Genomic DNA, 20,953 nt, shown 5'->3' on the forward strand with positions numbered 1-20,953 from the left:
TGGGACCAAAGTGGAGCTGCTTCAAGTTAGAGGAAGGCAAGACAGATAGATACCGGAACTAGATATATATTACCTTCAAAATAAACGTAAAACATCTGATACGTTGACTCCATGTCACGTTTTATTATGTTTTATTATCTTCAGTAGTCTATTGCCTGGTGAAATGCTCCATTTCTGATTAACACTTTAATTTGTATACTTTTTATTCACAATGTATGTTTTGCATCATAATTTGAAAGTAAAAAAATACTTAAAACACTATTAATATAATATAAAAAGTAAGTAAGCCCAGAGACCCATGAACCAAGGAGTGCTCCAACCTGGCCTCAGCTTTAATTAAGAATATACACTACTCTAAGTGCACAATCTAAATGAATGTAATCACGTTTTTAAATCTAGATTTTGCCACATTAGGTAAAGGATTTGGTTTCAGTTTATTTTATTCGAGGATTTATTTAGACTACCTATATATGCACATATTGTGGACATATATTGAATCTTTAAAATAAAATAAAAAATGAAAATTCACAACGTCAACATTGGTTTTATTTTGAAACGTCTAGACGGAAGTTCTCCGTTTCACAATGGCGGACTTGACAATAATGTCAAAGAGAAGGGACAGGACAGCAATGGGCCGCAGCCGATATTTATCCCAAACAAATCAAACGACCACCGGGACTCAGCCGTTAGTGATGGATAAACGGTAGTTATTGTGCTTTTATGCGGTTATACGTCGTATTTGTTTGTAGTTTTAAAGGTAAAGCGGTAGAGTTTAGCTAAACTGAGCAGAATTCTTCTTCCAGTGGGAGGAAGTTTGCTGTGGCGGAGGGAAAAGAATCATAGGAACTATCCCCCGACATGGAGGACTCCGGCTCGGCCCTGGAGAAGAACGTCGCGGACCTCACGGTGATGGACGTGTACGACATCGCCGCGGTGGTGGGCCAGGAGTTCGAGCGGATCATCGACCGGTACGGCTGCGAGGCTCTGTCCCGGCTTATGCCCAAAGTGGTGCGTGTGCTGGAGATCCTGGAGGTGATGGTGAGCCGCAACTGCATCAGCCCGGAGACCGAGGAGCTGCGGCTGGAGCTGGACAAGCTGCGGCTGGAGCGGATGGAGCGGCTGGAGAAGGAGAAGAAGCACCGAAAGGTCCCCAAAAACACACCGATTAAAGCTGTACTGTTAGAGGAAATATACTGCTGACAAGTATTAGTAAATACATACACAGACTACATGTAGCAGGGACTCAAAGTTACTGTGATTTAACCGGAGGAGGAAGTTATCACATTATTTACTGTAGTAAAAGTACCACTACTACTCTAAAAATACTCCAGTACAGGTCCTGCTTTGACAACGTTACTCAGGAAAAATATCAGTACCACTGTCAAAAATAACCTCCATTACTAGTAAAAGTACACCTTTTAAAATTGTACTTTAGTTGAAGTATCAGTACCACTGTATTGAAAATATAAGTACCAACACTACGAGAAAAATACTCCATTGTAAGTACAATCCCTCCATTGAAAAGGTTACTTAAGTAAAAGTACAAGTACCACTGTAAAAATACTACATTAAAAGTAAAAGTCCTCTATTTAAAATGTTATTTCAGTAAGTACCGCTGTAAAAATACAAAGTACAAGTCCTGAATTGAACATTAAAAGTACAGAATACCACTTTAAAGTATAATGTAAAAAGTATTCCATTGCAAGTAAAAGTGGCGAATTGAAAATGGTACTTAAAAGTATTATTACCTGTAAAATGTGCTTAAAGTATCAAAAGTAAAACTACTCGAAGAGAAATGGTCCCCATGAGTGTATATCTAATTATATACTACATGTGTGTGTATATATATATATATATATGTATATTTATACATATATATAATTGTTTCATTGATCAGTTAATTTATTGTTTGGGTTTCAAACTTTAGACATTCGTGAGAATTACTCGTGACAGTTGCTGTAACACTTGTTTCGTCCGACCAGCCGTCTCACCCTCAGAATGAATCTGTTTCCTGTCATTGAAGACGAGACGTGTTTGTCATGTCTTAGAGATGCACTTGGTTACTTTATTTAACTCAGTCTGATAGTTCCTGTTTGTTTAGCTTCAGATGATGACAGACAATCAGAACTTTATCCCTGACTCGGCAGGAAACTCTTCACACACTTATATTTGTCGAGTGTGTGATTGTTTCCAGTTAGTCACCAACGTATATTTGATGGTGAGTTGAATTAAAGGGACAGTCGTGATGTTTAGAAGTGTTTGTACTTAGTTGCTTTGCTCCATCTGCTGCAGTAGAACAGTGACTGTGGAGAAGAACTTCAAACATCACGACTGTCCTGTTGAAGCTGCTGACGTCTCTTTAAACTCAGTACTGAGGATCTCACACACACCGGAGGGACGTGGTGCTGCCTTTACATCAGGAATGCAGCTCAGACGTCTATAAAACACTTGATGTGTGAGTTCCTCGTGACAGTGAGTGAGCGCTCACCGGTTCACTGATTAACTGAGTCTCATGGGTCTCATGAGTGTGATGAATAGATGAAATGATGAAGTGGATGTTTTACGGCTGATATTTTCATGTGGAAGACATCACAGCAGAAATACTGTGTTAAACTCTCGAACTCAGTATTCTGGTGTGGTACAAACAACGTAATGTAATGATTAGAATAACAGAAAACCAAAGATATTCAGTTTATTATCAGTTTATTATCACGTCTGACAAGAAAATAATTAGATCTTTTAGTTTCAGAAACAGGAAACGGATCAATTGGGGCATTTTTGCTAAAGTGTGTATTTTCACACAGCTTGAAGGTGGAGTACATTTTATCCTCTACAAACAAACTACAAGCAAACTATATAATAACTTTTCATGGGGCGGTGCAAGGGATTTATATTTATATTTGACTAACAGTTCGCAAATATTGTATGTAGCTGAAATAATCCGCACGACCACAACATGTGACATTCTGATAATTAATCAATAATTCATATTTTAAGTCAAACTGTATTTGGTTCCATCTTCTTAAATGTGATGATTTGCTGCTTTTTCTGTGTTTTAAATCATTGAAAATTCAATATTTTTGTGTTGTGGACTGTTGAATATATGTGCAGAACAACGTACACAAAGAAAACATAAAAACAGTGATCCATAACTAAATGCAGATTATCAAACAATACTAAAACAAACAAACATGATCGTTAATCATCTCGTCTCCACTGGCTCAACGTGAACGCGACATATACCCCGTTCTCTGCTCGGACATGTCAGCGACGTCTGACATCGTCGCGTGTGACAAAGAACCTGATCAGAGTCCCTCCTGCAGGAGCTGGAGCTGGTGGAGGACGTGTGGAGAGGAGAAGCTCAGGACCTGCTCACTCAGATCGCTCAGCTGCAGGAGGAGAACCAAAGCCTCCTCACCAACATGTCCAACAAAGACCCCATGAGTGAGGAGGACCTGCAGCGGCACGAGGGTGAGGACGGCACACACACACTAACACACACACACACACACACACACACACACACATAAAGGAAGCCTTCTCTAGTGTCTGACGGCGAGCCAGTCTTGTCTCTGCATCAGAGGCTCTTTCGTGGTTTCACATAGAGGACGCAGTCACCCTGACACACTGTGGACAGACCAGCCTCAGTGTACAAGCACACCTGCTCCACACACACACACACACACACACACACACACACACACACACGTTTGCACACAAATCAGGGTTCCCTCTGTACGGCTAAAAGACCTTTGTCTTCCAATAAAAAACAACGCTTATGAAGAATTCAAACTATTTCTGTGTGTGTGTGTGTGTGTGTGTGTGTGTGTGTGTGTGTGTGTGTGTGTGTGTGTGTGTGTGTGTGTGTGTGTGTGTGTGTGTGTGTGTGTGTGTGTCTCTGTGGTCTCCAGGTATGACTGAGAGAGAGAGGCAGGTGATGAAGAAGCTCAAAGAGGTGGTGGACAAGCAGAGAGACGAGATTCGAGCCAAGGACCGCGAGCTCACGCTGAAGAACGAGGACATAGAAGCAGTAAGACGTACACATATTATTCTTTCTTCTCCACGTAGAAACGTGTATTTCTCGCCTGCAGAGAGACTTCACCAGTAGATGAAATAATAGAAACACTTTAAACCGCTGCTGGTTTCACTCCTCAGTTTTAATATTTCATATTTCAAGAACAGTTCTCACAAGTGGCCAACACACACAGCACATGAAATGTATCTTCAGCTGTTTTCACTCATTCCCGTCCTCTCATACTCTGTAAATATTTTCATAATTTACCCAGACTCCCTTGTTTGTGTCCGTGTGTTCCTGCAGCTCCAGCAGCAGCAGTCCCGCCTCATGAAGATCAACCACGACCTGCGCCACAAGTTCTCCGTGGTGGAGGCTCAAGGGAAAGCGCTGATCGGACAGAAGGTGGAGCTGGAGGCCGGAGCGCAGGCGCGGGGGCAGGAAGTCGGAGCCCTTCGGCAGGAAGTCGCACGCTTGAGGGAACGACTTCAAGGAGACCTGCCTGCCCGGAACCCAGAGGAACCCCCACCTCAGCCCCCCTCACCTGCAGAGGTAACCCAGGAAACCATCAAAAGACCTTCATCTGAGGGCGCAGTCTGAATTTAATGTTGACATTAGTTTTCTGTTTTAATAGATTCTATTTTTATGTTAACTTGTCGACGGTAATGGCTTCCTTTTGCAATGTAAGTACAGTGCATTGTGGGTAAAAACCTGGTCTATTGTCTATTTTCATCCTCTTTCTGTCTCAATCTTTCTGTCCTGTTTAACATTTTGCTTTCTTGCTGAGACTGTCTGTTCAGCGTGAAGCTACAGCCCGCAGACCGTTAGCTTAGCTTAGCATAAAGACTGTCCAAAGGTAGAAGAGACCTGCCCTTTTCCACCACATAGTCCCCCATAAAACCACAACTACAAGGAACTACATATAAGGTGTTAACTGGTACTTTGGTGGTGCTTTGGAAAGAGCCAGGCTAGCTGTTCCCCTTTGTTTCCAGTCTGTATGCTAAGCTAAGCTAACCGTCTCCTGGCTCTAGCTTCATATTCAGCGTACAGACACGAGAGTTGAATCCATCTTTTCATCTTAACTCTCTGCAAGAAAGCGAATAAGCGTATTTCCAAAAATGTCAAAACTCTTCCTTGAAGTTAAAATATGCTCATAAATATCAATGCAGCCACAGAGGCCAGGCATATTATTGTTCATATGTTCCAGTTTAAAAGAAGTCTGTTCACTGATATTTTCCAAACCCATATAATATAAAGAATCCCTAAAGAGCCGCATAGCTTTGACCCTCAGTCAATAAACGGGAGGATTTCTTTGTAAAGGGATAATAAAGTGTCTCTTGCTCCACCAGCGTGGTAAAGCTCCTGCGGTGGGGGTGGTGGGGGCTGAGGGCTGGTCAGACAGACCCGACCCCTCTGAGCCGGTGTTGGGCGGGTTTGACTCTTCCTCGCCCCCCCTGCCTGGTTCCCTCAGCCCAGAGGGCCACGAGGATGAGGAGGCTGAGGACGAGGAGGCAGTGTTGCTTTGGGTAATACGGACGTGCTAGCTGGCAAACCAGAGTGGTGTGATTGTCCCGACTCTTAACTCCAAACCTGCACCTCTGAACAACCAGATCAGTAGAAACACAGCAAGCTAGACTAACATGAGTGCGACCCAGAGCAGGTCTGACCCGGCTTGGCGTGCGTGTTAAAGGACTAACGGAGTGTCGGCCAGCTGCCCTTTCTAAACTTAGATCCTCTCTACCAGCACTTACAGTTCTCCTTGAGATGCACCGTGATTCTGAAGTTGTAGTCTGGTGTCCCATATTTGCATATGAATTTGTTTATTCTCTGTGTACGTTGATGTCAGAACTAGTTTCCGTACAGCCGATCAAACTGCGTCTTTTGAAAGCATATTTGCATTCGTGACATCGTCGTCATCAGTCAAGTTTTCATCCCGATGCAGCACGAGTTTGAACAAACATGAATGAATATTAATGCATGCGTCCATCCACTACTGTTATGTTAATATTAGAAGTGGCGCTTCTTCTTCAGTGAGGTGCCGTTAAACTGTTGCAGAAGAAGAAGAAAACAGAACGAGATGAGGTCATTAAGCTCCAGTCAAACAACGGAAAAACATTTCTGTTTGTTTCATGTGAGGAAGAAATTACATTATTTTGAAAAGCAAAACGGTAAAACTAAATGAGACTTCTGTTGGACTGCGAATACGTATTAATGGTGTTTTTTGTGCTCCGTGCATGAGTGACTTCTGTCAGCTGCATGCGTCTTATTATTTAACGGTGCCAGTGAACGTCTCGTGTGTCTTAGCGTGAAGGGAGGAGGGAAGGGCGAACAAATGTATTGGAACAAGGCCCGATGTCTGACTTAGAGTTCACCGTTTGCCACCAGGAGGCGATGTGCGATGAGGAGGACATGCCGGCTGTGTTCCAATATTTTACAAAGGTATCCTCACTTCCTTCCCCCGCCTTCGTTCCTTCCTTCCTGCCTTTTCTTTTTTCTTTTGTTTCCCCTCTTGTGACGCATTTGTCTCTCTGCAGGAGGCGCTGTGCGAGGAGGACACGGGGGGCCTGGACCCCAAGGACCCCAACCGGCCCCGGTTCACCCTGCAGGAGCTGAGGGACGTCCTCCACGAGAGGAACGAGCTCAAGGCCAAAGTCTTCATGCTGCAGGAGGAGCTGGCCTACTACAAAAGGTGCTCACGGGCACATACTATACGTGTCAGTCACATGATGACGGCCGTGTTGTTGATAATAAACCCTGTTTTCTTTCTGCAGTGAAGAGACAGAAGATGAGATTGTGACTCCGTCTTCGTCTCCGTCTCCTGAGCTGAGGACTCGCTCCCGTTCTTCTGCTCAGCCGGAGTCAGGAATCAAACGCCTGTACGTTGAAAACACAGATCTCACTCAGACACAGCTGCTCGTGGAAACACTCGACTGAACTTTGAGATTAGTTCAAGTCAAACACACCCTCATTGCTTTGCATGCGCTGAGGAAAGGCTTGTTAAACAAGTCCCTGCATGCTCAAACATTCACAGTTTACTCTTTAAGAATTATACAAGTTGAACCTCACCAGCAGTACCCGACGGTCGGGACTCTCAGGCTGCAAACATTAGCTTTGTGATCATATTTTAATATCTTTTGCTGCGTGGATGTTAAACGAGATCACTTCATATTGAGTCTTAAACCTCGACAGGACAAAATGTCACCACCCATAAAAGAATCACATCAGCACCAAAGTTAAGATCTGACCAAAGCAATCGTTTAAAAACAACTTTCAGCGACTGTAACTGGACACAGATCATTCTGTGCATTCAGTTTGACCTGAAAAAACAAACAGCAGCCGTTTAAAAAGTGTTATGTTTCAGTGTCACTGGATCTTTTTTTCTCCCAAGAATAGATACATATACATACATATATATATATATATATATATATATATATATATATATATATATATATATATATATATATATATATACATATATATATGGTATATATATATATACCATATATATATATATATATATGGTATATATATATATATATATATATATATATATATATATATATATATGGTATATATATATATATACCATATATATATATATATATATATGGTATATATATATATATATATATATATATATATATATATATATATATATATATATACCATATATATATATATATATGGTATATATATATATATATATATATATGGTATATATATATATATATATATATATATATATATACCATATATATATATATATATATGGTATATATATATATATATATATATACCATATATATATATATATATGGTATATATATATATATATATATATATATATATATATATATGGTATATATATATATATACCATATATATATATATATATATATGGTATATATATATATATATATACCATATATATATATATATATATATGGTATATATATATATATACCATATATATATATACCATACTTTATACGCTGCTGAAGAAAAGTACTTTTATCGATTATTACAATTGACGAACCAACATAGCTCTTTTTAAAATACTCATTCGTTACATACGTGAACACAGTGCAGTGTAGTTCGGGACGTGATGATGTGTCACATCAGTCACGTGACAGTAAGGGAGTGATGTCAGACAGAAGTATAACTGTTCGACTGAATACTTGTTGTTTATCTGCATGAAGGATGCTTCAGCTCTATCGGACACGCTCGCTCACCTCTCTGTGTGCACGCTTAATGATTAGCATGCTTTGGTCATAGGTCAGGTATAGCACATGACACACACACACACACACACACACGCACAATCACCACGGTGCTGAACAAGGATTCCAATGTTTTGTCTTTAGCATGACTTCTTTTGGTTTAATGGGAACTTTTCATGAGAGGCCGAAGGTTGATGTGGTCCCTGTCTCCCCCCCCCCCCTGTTCTCTATACACCTCTACCTGTCTGTGCTTGTGTGTCTTTACCTTTGTGTAACAGGATCTTCACAGCCATTTTGCCGATGGTGGCAGCTGGTTTGATCCCAGATGACCCCACTTTACAGCCAATCAGACGTCTCGTATCTCTTGTATGACTCTCTATCCGTGTCCCTCCTTCAGCTCACAGCCTCCCTCCCTTTGCATGTGCAGCTTGTTGAGCCTTTTTTTCCCACCTTTGTAGTATTGTGATTGGCTGATTGTGGGGCTGTCTCGTTATCACTGTCCAATGGGACGATGGCGGATCATAAACATCAGCCAGTCAGAACTAACATGTAGTCTGTTGGAGCGACGACGTGTCTGCAGCTCGAAACTCGTACAAATCATTTACAAACTAAAGCGCTTTTAGCTCTTTTTCAAACAGTGATTGAATAACTTATAACAGGCAATGACCTCATCGTGTTTCACTCTACTTTGCTGCACTGATCATTCACTTCCAGTTAAAACATAACTTATTTTATTGTGAGAGTTCTCTGGAGCATTCGGGAAGCTGTCACGAGCAGATCAACTCATTTGTTTACAGTGTTAATACCAAGAAATCTCAATTAATTTGCCAAAAATAATAACAGTAACACGGCTTCACTGCCCGCACTACATACGTGTTCACTTCACGGACACGTCCGTCAGTGGACCTCACACTAAATCCTCTGTCTGCTCTCCACCGTCTCGTCTCTTAGGTTTAGCTTCTTCTCGCGGGACAAGCAGCGGAGCTCGCAGCGCGGCGGGCAGTTCGACGCCGGCCTCGGCTCGTGGACGGGGAAGGACGACGTGTACACGGAACAAGCCCAGGAGGCTTTACAGCACATGTAGGGTCACCGGACAAACTCCAAGAACTCTCAGCACTCCACGTCCATCACTCGAGGCCGGCTCGCTGGAGCGTTGGACTGCAAACCCAAAACCACGACAAGTGACTGAAAATAGCACGCGCTCCTGAGGTGAGACAGAAAGAGAATCCGTAGAAACGTATTTAAACACCTGAGAATACTTTACATACATGCTGCATGTCTCGGTGAGCAGTGGCACATACAGACTTTAAACAGATGTTGGAGAATATGTTGGAGGAGAAGGCAAACTCAAGTCGTAGGATGGAAAGTGGAACGTTGGTTCAGCGGGTGAAAGTGAGGACACAGATGAAGGCCGGGGACACAGACGTGTGCTGCTCATCTCAAGTAGTGTTTGCTCGTCGATGAAACACGAAGGTTTTACAGTTTACGATCGATCACAGAGAACAGAAAGCATTCAAAGATGAGAGCAAGCAGCACGTTTGTGTCCCTTTTTATTCGGGTTTCTTTAAAACGTCTCCTGGTTCACGTGAGCAGCTCGTCGGTTCATCACCAGCACTTTCACACGAAGCTGTGCCGCTTCAAAGAACATGCACAGAGTTCAACGCTTTGTGTGTAAAATGTTTCAGAGAATCACAAACAGATGCTTTTCATTAATCATCATGCAACATGCAGTAAGTATGTATGGAAGCCCACTTCTGCAAGAAAAGGAAGAAATAAACACAAACTTAAAGGGTTTGACCTGATCAAAATAAAATGATAAAAAATAGTTTATTTTTAATTACTGTCTCTCAATTTCTACCTAAAAAATCAAAACTATGATGATAAATCATATAATGTCATTAGAAAGACAAATAAAAAGTTTAAAATATTTGTAAATCATAGTTTTGAGCCGGTGACTCACAGGATCGTATTCACACAGGACTAGTATCACATGTGGACCTCTAGTAATTCATAATATCAGTGAATAATCGTCTGTGATCTGAATCGTGTGTGAATCACTCGTCTCCTTATTTGTCAAGTCAAACCACAGATTACCTTCCATACCACAACAAACACAGCGGTCAGAGACGGAAGCAGCGCGTCTTTGTCGTATTTTAGAAACACAAATAGACAGAATTATGTGTCATATTGATCATGTTAAATATGAGTATTATATAGTGTCATATGTTTGACATCAGCATATGCTGCGCTGAGCCCTGACGTCACATCTGAGAGATAATGTCGGAAAACTGAGCTTCTAATCATGAAAGTATCTCATAATTCAGATTTTTAATAATAATAATGATAATAGTAAGTTACGTGTCATAGTTCTGACTTAGTAACTCATCATTTTGATTATTTATGTTTAATCATTTGTATTTACCAAGTCACAAATATGGTGACTTATTGAGATTTGTAATAATAATAATGAGAGTTATTCGTTGTTATTATTGAGCAGAACTTCTCTTCTGTTTGTTCTTCTCTCTGGTTGAAATGGGCTTCCATCAGTAAACGTCCGCTTCTCTCCAACGATGATGAACACGAATGTCAAAGAGCAACAGACACGGTGTGTGAATTACTACTGATACCCAGCGTCCAGAGCCACTAAACATACATATACATAGATAGATATATATATATATATATACACACACATATATATTCAGACCTACAGTTTCATGATGACAGATGTTTCAGTATCACCAGCTGAACCAAAGCAGGTTCAAATACATAAACGTTCTCTTTTAGTAAACAGATGCAGAATAACGAGCTCATAACCTTTAAACACTCCAGACACATTTTACAGAAGCCGTGTGTTAAACTCCTTTACCTTGTTTTATATATTATTGAAGAGAAACTATTTTAATTATCATGTCTGTATTTAGAGAATGCTTAAAAGATAACTCTGATATTCCATGTTTTTCATGTTGTCAACAAATCCCATTAAAAGAAAACACACTGAGTCAATGTTACTGACGAGTATTACCTCATCACCATGAACACACTGCAGTCTATTACACATACCGACCTGAGCACCACATGTGGATTCATCCGCCGCTGACAATAGACCCAAACGGAAGCACTGCTTCCTCCTGTTTGTTGTGTTTTTAAACATTCATGCCTTCAGGAGGAACGAGTGGGATTCAGAGATCATCGAACACGGTTTTGGTCTTTTCATGAGATTTGTTGACAATAAGTGAAATATAGAATAACGGCAGCTTTAGCTTTGTCCTTTAAAATCACTCGTATCTTCCTGTAAGTTTGGCATTGAGACCTTATTTTTGCAGGATGAAAGGAAAACTAAAGAACTGGAAAACATGAATAATCATGTTCAGGGTTTACCACTAAGTGATGCAACATTAAACATTTTTGTTTATTTTTGTAATGCTACCTTTATCATATTTATAACGTCGTATTGAGGCCATTCAAATTAAACAATATAAATAAAAACGGACAGATATATAACAATTAAAAACAGAGCCGGGGGAATATTCTGATTAAAAACTTCTTTTGAAAATAAGTTATTTAATTTAGATTAAAGTGGTAAATTTACGAGAACAATTGACCAATTAGTATTCTGTGTTCTTATGAATACGCCCAATTCACAACAATGACTCTTCAAAGTCTGAATGCTGAAGATATGTTTTTATAAAATCACAATTTCTTTAATTTCATAAAGCGACAGCGTCTGGTGTGATGTTGATCCAATCTTGCAAAGTGATGTCATTTCTCGCCAAAAACCCCCCGAATGTTTTCTCATAACACACAAATGTATTATTTATTTATTATTTAAATGTATACTTTATAATCTCAGAAAATATCACATTTCTTTCTTGTAGATTTGTGGTATTTTATTGTTAATTGTGATTTTTTTGTTTGTTTTATTCTGTGAATTAACCGCCCGGCTCCATACTCTCTACTTCACAGCAATATGTAGTTGTACATTTAGGTTTGTTAAATGAACCCGTTGACTTGTGCTTTTATGCATCATTCATACAAAAACTCAAAAATAAACATGCTTCCAAAACTGTTTTCAAATCGTTACATAATAAGTAACATTTAGATGTTCCTGAGATTGTGTTGAGGCTGAGGAGTTGTAAATGACAGAAAGCTGAAGTGTGGTTTTACACTGAACTCTGATGTTCCCCTGAGAGGAGAGCGAGTCTGTGGAGTGTTGAACAGCAGAGGAACCTCGTTATCTTTATTTATACTCACTCTGACGTGAATCAGTGAATGCAAAACGACAGGAACACCACGACGAGTGTCTAAAGCAGCTTTTCACGTATTCACAGACACACAAGTGCAACGATGAGACGGCATCGTATATTTCGATTTCACCTGGAAGTCAAAGGGATCCGCACATTTTAGACATGAAGACACTAAAAAGGGAAACTGGTCAAAAATAAGATGTGTCCAAACTCTCCGGTTCTCCGGCTCAGTATTTCAGTCTGAGCTGCTCTTCATCTCTCGTGTTCATCTTATTAAAGATTAAACTGATATTTAAAAGATATAATGAATGGATCAGTGCTTTATTCAATGAGCTGGCTTCACATTCAATAATAAAATGATGTCCTGTTTGAGGAATTTGTCAGTTTTTTACTTCTTAGCTGTCAGCAGTACTTCACTACAAATACATATATTTTTACATAAATACATATATTTGTACTTAAGTACAGTACTTAAGTATATATGTTTATATATGTGTAAACATGTTTGTGTGTGGATATACATATATACATATACATATATACATACATATACATATAAATATATACATATGTATATTCCCTCTCTCTCTACTTTAATAATTTTGCATTTTTTATCTCTAACTACACAAATGACGAAATGATTGATTTGATTTATGGTCTTGAATCATTTATTTGAACACAAGAACAAATCGGATGCCAACTGGTGTTACTTGCATATTACATCTTTATTCATTGATGCCTTAAACCCCAGCATTCAGATTTATTCAACGCTACAACAGCAAAGATCTATTAAGTCCTAAAAATGGCCAACAGGTCAGTTTTGCCTCTTCTGGTATTATTCCATTACTTCTATGTTTAAAAGAAAAGTGGAATAATCCAAAATGGAAGAATAAAAACATTTCACATGTAACACAATGCTACTGTTAAAGGCGGCGGGGGGAAGTCAAAATGTAAATGTGCCTCCTGAAATGTGCTTTATTTATAACACATATGCGACTGGGCTCTACGTATTAACACAGAGTATTTATGATATTTAAAAAGCATTAAAACAGCAACTCCTGAAAGTCAATAATGTAAATATTTTGGAAACTTAAGAAGTCCTTTTCATGAGCTTTGAACACTTTCATGGAGAATCTGTACAACCTAAACCGCTACAGAGATGATGAATGACGTCTGAAAAATCCTATTTTTTTTAATTAAGTAAAATCTAAAATGATTCAAATGACAAATAGTTTGACATTTTGGGAAATACACCTTTTCTCTTTCTTGCTGAGAGTGAGACGAGAAGATCGATACCTCTCATGTCTGTCGGATGGATTTCAAGCTACAGCTACATGAGGTAATTAGCTTAGCTTAGCATAAAGATAGCTAGCATTGAGCCGTTGGCCAGAGTAAAAATAAACATCCTCAAAGTAATTAACACAAAATATTACATGTTGATTAATTAGTGAGCTTCACAGGTGGTGACTTATATTACCAGAGCCAGGCTAGCTGTTTCCCCCTGTGTTCAGTCTTTATGCTAAGCTAAATTAACATTCTTGTAACTGCTGTTGAATTTAAACGATCTTGATCTTCTCATCTCGGCACATAATTCCCAAAACGTCCAACTATTCCTTTAAGTCTGAACCTCAAAAAATGATACCAAACTAAAGATTAGTAATTCAAAGAACTATTATAATTTAAGACAATGATCATTAATACAAACAGCACTTATAAGAGGAGCAAGTGCTGCACAACTAAATACATATAAATGTGTTATAATGCTAGACTGACACTGGTAAGATATATATTTTTAAATTTATACTTCATTCATAAAAGACTAGAGCCAAATTATTGTACCGAACCACTGACGTCAAACAATGAATGTTTAAGATAATTTTAATTGTATTATGTCCTGTTACTGTATTTACAGAAACAGATGTTCCTAATATTTAGTTCAGTTAATAAATCCCATGAAAAACTAAACCAGCAGTGAATGTATCTCCTGTAAGTGTTGTGCGTGTTTATCAGAGTCTGATATCTCTAGAGAGACAAACACATGTTGGTTTGGGATTCATGGGATTTGTTGACAGTAACAAAAAAACAAATGTATTATTCTGATTCAAACACTTCCAGGTGATTCAACTGTAAACTGCACTACAAGTGGCCATTTTTAAATATATCTATATATATATATACACACTCATTTGCAATTAGTACCAAAGTATTTGACCAAAGTAGAGCAATAATTTAAGCTAAAATACTATAAATGTGGTGCGTAAATCGTAATGCGCAGAATTGGAAATTTCCTTTGAAAAATACTTTACGTACTTATTACCAATTCGCTAAATTAAGAATAAAAATAATTCGTCTCACAATGTATTTGTAGATGAGGACAAATAAAACACAAATCAAGATAAATAAGATAAATGTGACAATTTTGGGGCATATTTCTTCTGGCTACAATTCATGGAAAAAACAAACTTACTAAAATATTAAATAAATAAAAAATGACCTGTTGGCAGTTCAGCTGTTAAAATACTTTCACATGGAACAATATGAACAATGTTTTGTGAGGGGGAAGAACAGACTTGTAGAAAACCTGCAAAGATAAACACAGTGGGAGTGTAACGGTTCACCAAAGACACGGTTCACCTGAAGCTGGTGCAAATAAAAACATCAAATATGTGCGAAATTCCCAGCAGATGCTTTGACCGGTTTTGTTTTTGTTTGTTTGTTAGTTCGAGGAAGAGTTTGACATTTGACAAACACACTTATTCACTTTCTTGCCAAGAGTTAGATACCGCTCACGTCTGTACGTTAGCTGTGGAGACACCGCCAGCAGACAGTTAGCTTAGCATAAAGACTGGAAGCGGGGGGAAACAGCTAGCCTGTCCAAAGAGAACAAAATCTGCTAGTTATGCGAGACTGAGCTGTTTTAAACACGACTGAGCTACTTTATATTTTATGAGGAAGCGTTTAAGGCGGCTCATGATTATTTCTAGCTATGCTAGGCTACAAGCTATGCTAGGCTATGTTTATGAAGCTGAGTTATGAAGCTGAGTTTGGTGGGTTTGAAAACGCAATAACAAGACCGAGGAAACGATTGACACTTCAGTTCATTACGAGGCTGGAACTGTGTTATTATTTGGTCTTAGCTCTGAGATAAAAGCCTTGTAAAAGTTTACACCGGTTCATAGAACCGGAGACGTTTTACGTTAAATGTAGCGTCTGGTGGATGTGGTTGTGTTGGCTCAAACGGAGGCTTGATACTTTGATATTTAAAAACATGGCAAACTATTCCTTTAAACCACACCAAACCACAATAAATATATTTACACAGTGCAGTAATATAGACAGTGTAGTGAGTTTAACGTGAAATAAAAAGATTTGACAGCTGAGAGCGCCGACGAGTCAACCACGAAAGCCAGTCGAAATATGGAGAAACTTTAATTCTATTTATATTCGTAGATATTTACCTAATAACCGTCCATACACTTTTATTTTATCAGGAATAACAGAATATACTCATGTCTTAAATATTAAAAAATACAATATAGGTTTAAAAAAAAAAAAAAAAAAAAAAGGAAAGAGAAAGTGTAATTTGACGAATTCCTATGTCATCCTTATGTTCAACATGAATACTTGTTTTCAACACCCACTGAACCATGCCTTTGGTAAACTTTTACACTCCCACTAAACAACGGCAGACTGTGTTGAGTTCCGACGGCTGAAATCACAACAGAATATATTCATAATTTGCATCTCATAGTTCTTTGCTGATCCCAAAAAACAAACCAAACAAAAGAAAAGGTCTCTGGGGCCTTGTAAGTATTGCTAAGTATCTAACGACTAATTAAGAAAAACGCAGTATAAAAATGCAGAGCATTAACTACCACCTGCATGCTGTAGAAGCATTGGTCTATAGGTAATACAAAATGTACAAAAGAAATGTGCTGCAAAACAACCAGAATGGTTCATATACACATAAATAAAAAGTACAGATGTCATCTGACAAAGCAGACGGACATTAATCGAAATGCGATACGTACCCCGTCAACAAGTAACCCCCCCATCCCACCTCAATATTGGAACAAAAAGGGTCCACATTCTGTTTAAGGCATTTTGTACACTAGCTAACGAGAAACACAAGTGTTGCTGTGAGTTTCCCTTTTTCTTTTTTATATTTTAGTTTGTTTGTCGAGGATCAGTGTTTGAGCCACGGGTGCGCTGCGATGGAGGCCTTACTGCGGTCTCCGTAGTCGTAGAGCAGCTCCTCGCACTCGTCGATGTCGCGAGAGGCCACGAGGATGAGGTGAGGCACCCCGCCGATGTCGTGGAGTTTGGTTTGGCAGTTTCCGGTTTTACTGTGATTTATCAGCCGGCCCATCCGATCGGTCTCCCCCGTGGCGTCCACGCTGTCGAAAACAAACACGATCGGTATCTTCAGGCAAGAACATTATTCATCCCACACCAGAGATATTTAATTCAAAGTTCTATTAACTGATTTAATTCAAAGAACATAGAATGGTCTTCTCTACATGAGCTGAAACTTTCAGCAGCTGATTTTCTGCGCAGTATAATACAGAGTTTGGTGATGTTGTGAAGCAGCATGGGATCATGGGAGTTGTTGTCTTCATTGTAGTCTTTAGGATTCCTTCAGGGTTTGTAGTTCAGGAGGTTTTTAAATCACAGAGGTTTCCTCCTCTCCAAAACAAACAGACCAGCTGATTGAAACACTCAATAAACGTTAAAAATCGGTGTTTCTCTGACGACGTTCGGGGGACGCGGGACGTCCTCAGAGACGAGCTGATGCTAACGTTAGCTTAGCTTATTCCTCGTACAACTACGAGAATAAAAAATTTAAATGAGAAAGTGTATTTAAACTGGAGAAAAGTTCAATTTACGACAGCATCTGAGAGAAAAGCAAAAAGTGTTTAAATGTTGCAGAAGCGTTGACCTTCGTCGTACCAGTATGTTTTGCTGAGGTACTGGAAGTAGTACATGTAGCAGCCTGTGGCAGGGTTCTGAGCGTATTCGGCCTCCCTCGTCTTGGCGTCGGTGATCTGCAGCAGGTCTCCGTGGTACTCCACCACGTACTCGCCCTTCTGGAAACACCGCGTGGCAAACACCGCTCTCCCCTTTCCTTCTATATGCCGCACCTATAAATACAAAAATAATAAAACCGTACGAGAGGTTTCAGGTTAGCTAAAGCTGTTTATTTTACACATTTGATGATGATCTTTTTCACATTAATTAGCGGTGCAAACAATAAGAACAAAGCTGGCATTGATTTTATTTTCCTGTCAACTTCCTGTTATCTCATCCTCTTAATCAAGCCCTATGACAGAGTACATATGTTCCTGCCCTGATAATCATGTGACCACTCAAACGTCCCTCTGACTCTTGGCTGGAAGTCGGAGTGAGTTTCATTTCTCTGATTGAATTTACACGAAAGTGAAAGTGAAAGCACCGTGTGACCACTACGAGGGCGGAGCCATGTGTGAATCTCATGAATTACCTTCGTTTCAATTCAACTGTTTAGAGAACAATCATTTGTACCTCCATTCCTTCTTCTATTCCCTTTGTGATGAGTTCATCTGTGAGCTTCTTTTCTTCACACTGGGAACAAAAAAAGAAACACGAGACGACGTTACGGACAAGGAGAAGATTGGATTTCACTCACATTTACACCAAATCAAGCGCACTGGAACGACATTTACTGCTGCATAGTATCTACTACTGCTTCCTTAATGAATGAAAAACAGAGGAAAATTAAACTATCATACTTTACAAAGCAGAACAGTAAATTATTGAGCAGTGGTGAAATCGTTATCAAGATTTTTGTCCTGTGAAAAAGTCGTAAAATGTGCTTTGATAAAATAGAGTAGTCATGGTTTCGCTGCTGAAGAAGTGATATTGATGGAGAGATTATGTCCAGATTTAGTTGTAATCATAAAGCTTGTGTGTTGCTTTATTGATTACTTTAGTGGAAGCAAGATGTGCAATCTGTCATGAAGTCAGAATAAAGTGACTCTTTATACTAAACTATAAACAGACTAGCGTAGCGACATTAATGCAAACCCTTGTTGTACTCGTGTAACAGGATAGTTAAAGGAGCTTCATTCACAACATCTGCCGTTGTTAAATATATATCATCTTATATTCATGCCAATACGGTAATATATACTTTTAATAACCATCCCAACAAATATATAGAATATCAACTCACCTTAAGTTCTGTTTTACTCTTTCTTGAGCTTCGTCTTATTGGATAGTAGTCGGTAACTTTTCGGTTTTGGGAGTTCTTCCCGCCTGCACTGAAGTGGAAAAACAGAGTGCAACACATTCTTATAACTATATGAATAAATATGACTCAGATCGTGTCCTTTGATAGGATTTCCTTCTTTAAAAACGCATCAATATTCAGGACGTGCTTACATTCTTAGCGTGGACTTCTTTCCTTTGAGGCGGACGCCTCTGCGCTGGAGGCCGTGGAGAGCGACGATGCTGCTGCTGTTTTTATTGTTGTTGTTGTTGGCAACGTGGAGGGGAGCGTGAGCTAAGCTGTTACCCAACGGCAGGGGGAGTCCGGCGGGGGAACGAAGGCAGGTCTGAGCGCAGTGGAGCTGCGGAGGCGACCAGCAGGGTGAACACTGGCTGGAGCTGCTCTCCATCTCGGGGAAATCCGTCTCCGAGTCTTTTGGTGTCGAGCTGATGCCGTTTGTTCTCCTGCCTGGAATGGAAAAGGTATTTTATTCCTGGCGGTTCAGTGAAAGCTCGCTGCTCACTGTTACATAACCTCCCAAAATACTGAAATAATTAGATGTCCGCTTGCTCTCCCGATGGAGCGTACTTACCCTCTGCCTGCCTCTGGGCGTCATTTTGCTGGAAGCAGACTGGAGAGCCCCTCCCCTCCTGTGTCAGCTTGATATCATCATGAACCGGTGATCTGGACTTGGTGCAGCTGAAGACAGTGACTGAGTGGCTGTTGCATACGAGTGGCTGTGAATGCAGAAAGAACATGCATTAAGTCCACACTTCCTGCCAAGAGTGGTTTTATTGACACTAACCGTGTCCAAAGTTGGTGCAGCTGTATGCTTCGATCGTCCATGAAACAAATCAAATACAACGATCGAGCACATAATTAACAGTGAAGAGCTGCCAAAATAGATAATCAAGAATGATAAAGAAAAAGAATGCAAATAAAGAAAACACAGTCCGACCCAGAAGCTACTACAAAATAATACTGTAGGAAGTAGAGTGAACACTAGAAATGTTACGAACTTCTGCCCAAAAAACAACTGATCAAACAAACACATAAAGGAACACTTCATCCTTCAGTTTATCACAAACATTCATCAACACATCTGGAGCTGTGTTTTTTACTGGATAGGAAAACTGTCATCTGAGAAGTACCTAAAGCTTTCAGTCAAATGTAGTAAAGTTAAATGAAAAGTAACATAAAACCAATATACTCAAGTAAAGTACAGGTACATTACAACAGTGCAGTACTTGAGTAAATGTACTGTCCATTACAGGATTACCATGCTGGCTCCAGACACCCACATCAACTCTCCCATCAGCCCCTTTAAATCCACAGGCCTCTTGGCTCATTACCTACTGGTCAAACCCACTCAAATAAAAAAAATCACTTCAAACGTTACACGTTTAAACCAGCTTCATAAAAACAAAAAAGGGACAACTTTAATGTGTGTCTTCGGTGTAATCTGATATCATAAATACTGTTAATGTCCTCAACTAGCAGGCACATGTAACGTTAAGCTAATGTTAGCAACAATGTAGCTACTGTAACTTACCCCGTTCATGTCCGACTTGTTTTCGTGGCTCCCGCTCGGCTTCCGTCTCTCTGTCGCTCGTTTTCGAGGACCAACAATAAAATGAATGTGTCCGCCGGTTGAGAGATTAAAACCTCGGCAGTGTCCTCCCTACTCTCCGACCCCCCCTCCCACGGTGAAATGTGTGCCCTTTTTTTGTTGTTGTTTCACTGCCAGCAGCTCAACCGATGCAGCCCTCCACAGCTCCTCTCCGCCATCTTTTTCTCCATGTAAATGAAGGAGCCGGAGACGAGGCAATGTCGCCCCCTGTAGGCCGGCAGCGGTAGTGTGTTTGTAACGATTAATAATACAAAATATTATTGAAAAATATATTGTGATTTATGATTACAAATAAAGGCTTCAAAAAGAACAAAGGCTGCATGAGGACCAGCTTTAACATTAAAGTGATGAACACATTAATTCAAGGCAGTCATTGTAATATATATGGAGGGGGGGGGGGGCACATCCCATAATCATAAATAAACTTAACAAATGTACCTTATTATTATTATAAGTACCGGTTATATTTGCCGATTACAGTGTACTGCAGTTATGTGTGTGGTTGGTCCAAGTATTGTAGCTGTACTGTCTCTCTATATCATGACTTTTAAATGTATTAAAAAGTGAGTTTTGTGTGTATGTTTGGTTATGCTT

At 39.5% G+C, this 20,953-nt stretch overlaps 2 protein-coding genes across 6 annotated transcripts; one reads left to right on the forward strand and one right to left on the reverse strand.

Annotated features, from left to right (window-relative positions):
* Positions 1-621: 621 nt before the first annotated feature.
* On the forward strand, positions 622-12,814 carry rilpl1 (Rab interacting lysosomal protein-like 1; the record flags this gene model as incomplete). 5 transcript variants are annotated; one of them, XM_079288956.1, is made up of 9 exons in its annotated part: positions 622-703; positions 804-1,146; positions 3,324-3,471; positions 3,912-4,030; positions 4,319-4,564; positions 5,362-5,538; positions 6,547-6,701; positions 6,784-6,888; positions 9,187-12,814. In XM_079288956.1, exons 2-9 carry the CDS (start codon positions 859-861, stop codon positions 9,317-9,319), a joined length of 1,371 nt encoding a protein of 456 aa, XP_079145082.1. In that variant the 5' UTR covers positions 622-703; positions 804-858. The 5 variants fall into 5 exon arrangements, with proteins under 5 accessions (XP_079145082.1, XP_079145081.1, XP_079145083.1 ...); XM_079288955.1 differs by having other exon boundaries at positions 628-1,146; XM_079288957.1 differs by lacking the exon at positions 5,362-5,538 and adding an exon at positions 6,398-6,451 and having other exon boundaries at positions 628-1,146.
* A 373-nt stretch (positions 12,815-13,187) lies between these two features.
* Positions 13,188-20,953, reverse strand: kmt5aa (lysine methyltransferase 5Aa). The gene is made up of 7 exons (XM_079289197.1): positions 20,282-20,953; positions 19,322-19,466; positions 18,903-19,197; positions 18,694-18,781; positions 18,024-18,083; positions 17,433-17,623; positions 13,188-16,879 (listed from the first exon to the last, which is right to left on the reverse strand). The coding sequence occupies exons 1-7, from the start codon at positions 20,288-20,290 to the stop codon at positions 16,669-16,671; spliced, it is 999 nt and encodes a 332-aa protein (XP_079145323.1). The 5' UTR covers positions 20,291-20,953; the 3' UTR covers positions 13,188-16,668.

The sequence above is a fragment of the Melanostigma gelatinosum genome (assembly GCF_949748355.1).
Source record: "Melanostigma gelatinosum genome assembly, chromosome: 18".
NCBI classification, from domain to species: domain Eukaryota; kingdom Metazoa; phylum Chordata; class Actinopteri; order Perciformes; family Zoarcidae; genus Melanostigma; species Melanostigma gelatinosum.

Coding starts and splice junctions, on each gene's coding strand:
- kmt5aa (XM_079289197.1), bottom strand. Junction 18,782..18,902: donor AAGAAGTCCACGCTAAGAAT/GTAAGCACGTCC, acceptor TTTCCACTTCAG/TGCAGGCGGGAAGAACTCCC. Junction 18,084..18,693: donor AGAGTAAAACAGAACTTAAG/GTGAGTTGATAT, acceptor TTTTGTTCCCAG/TGTGAAGAAAAGAAGCTCAC.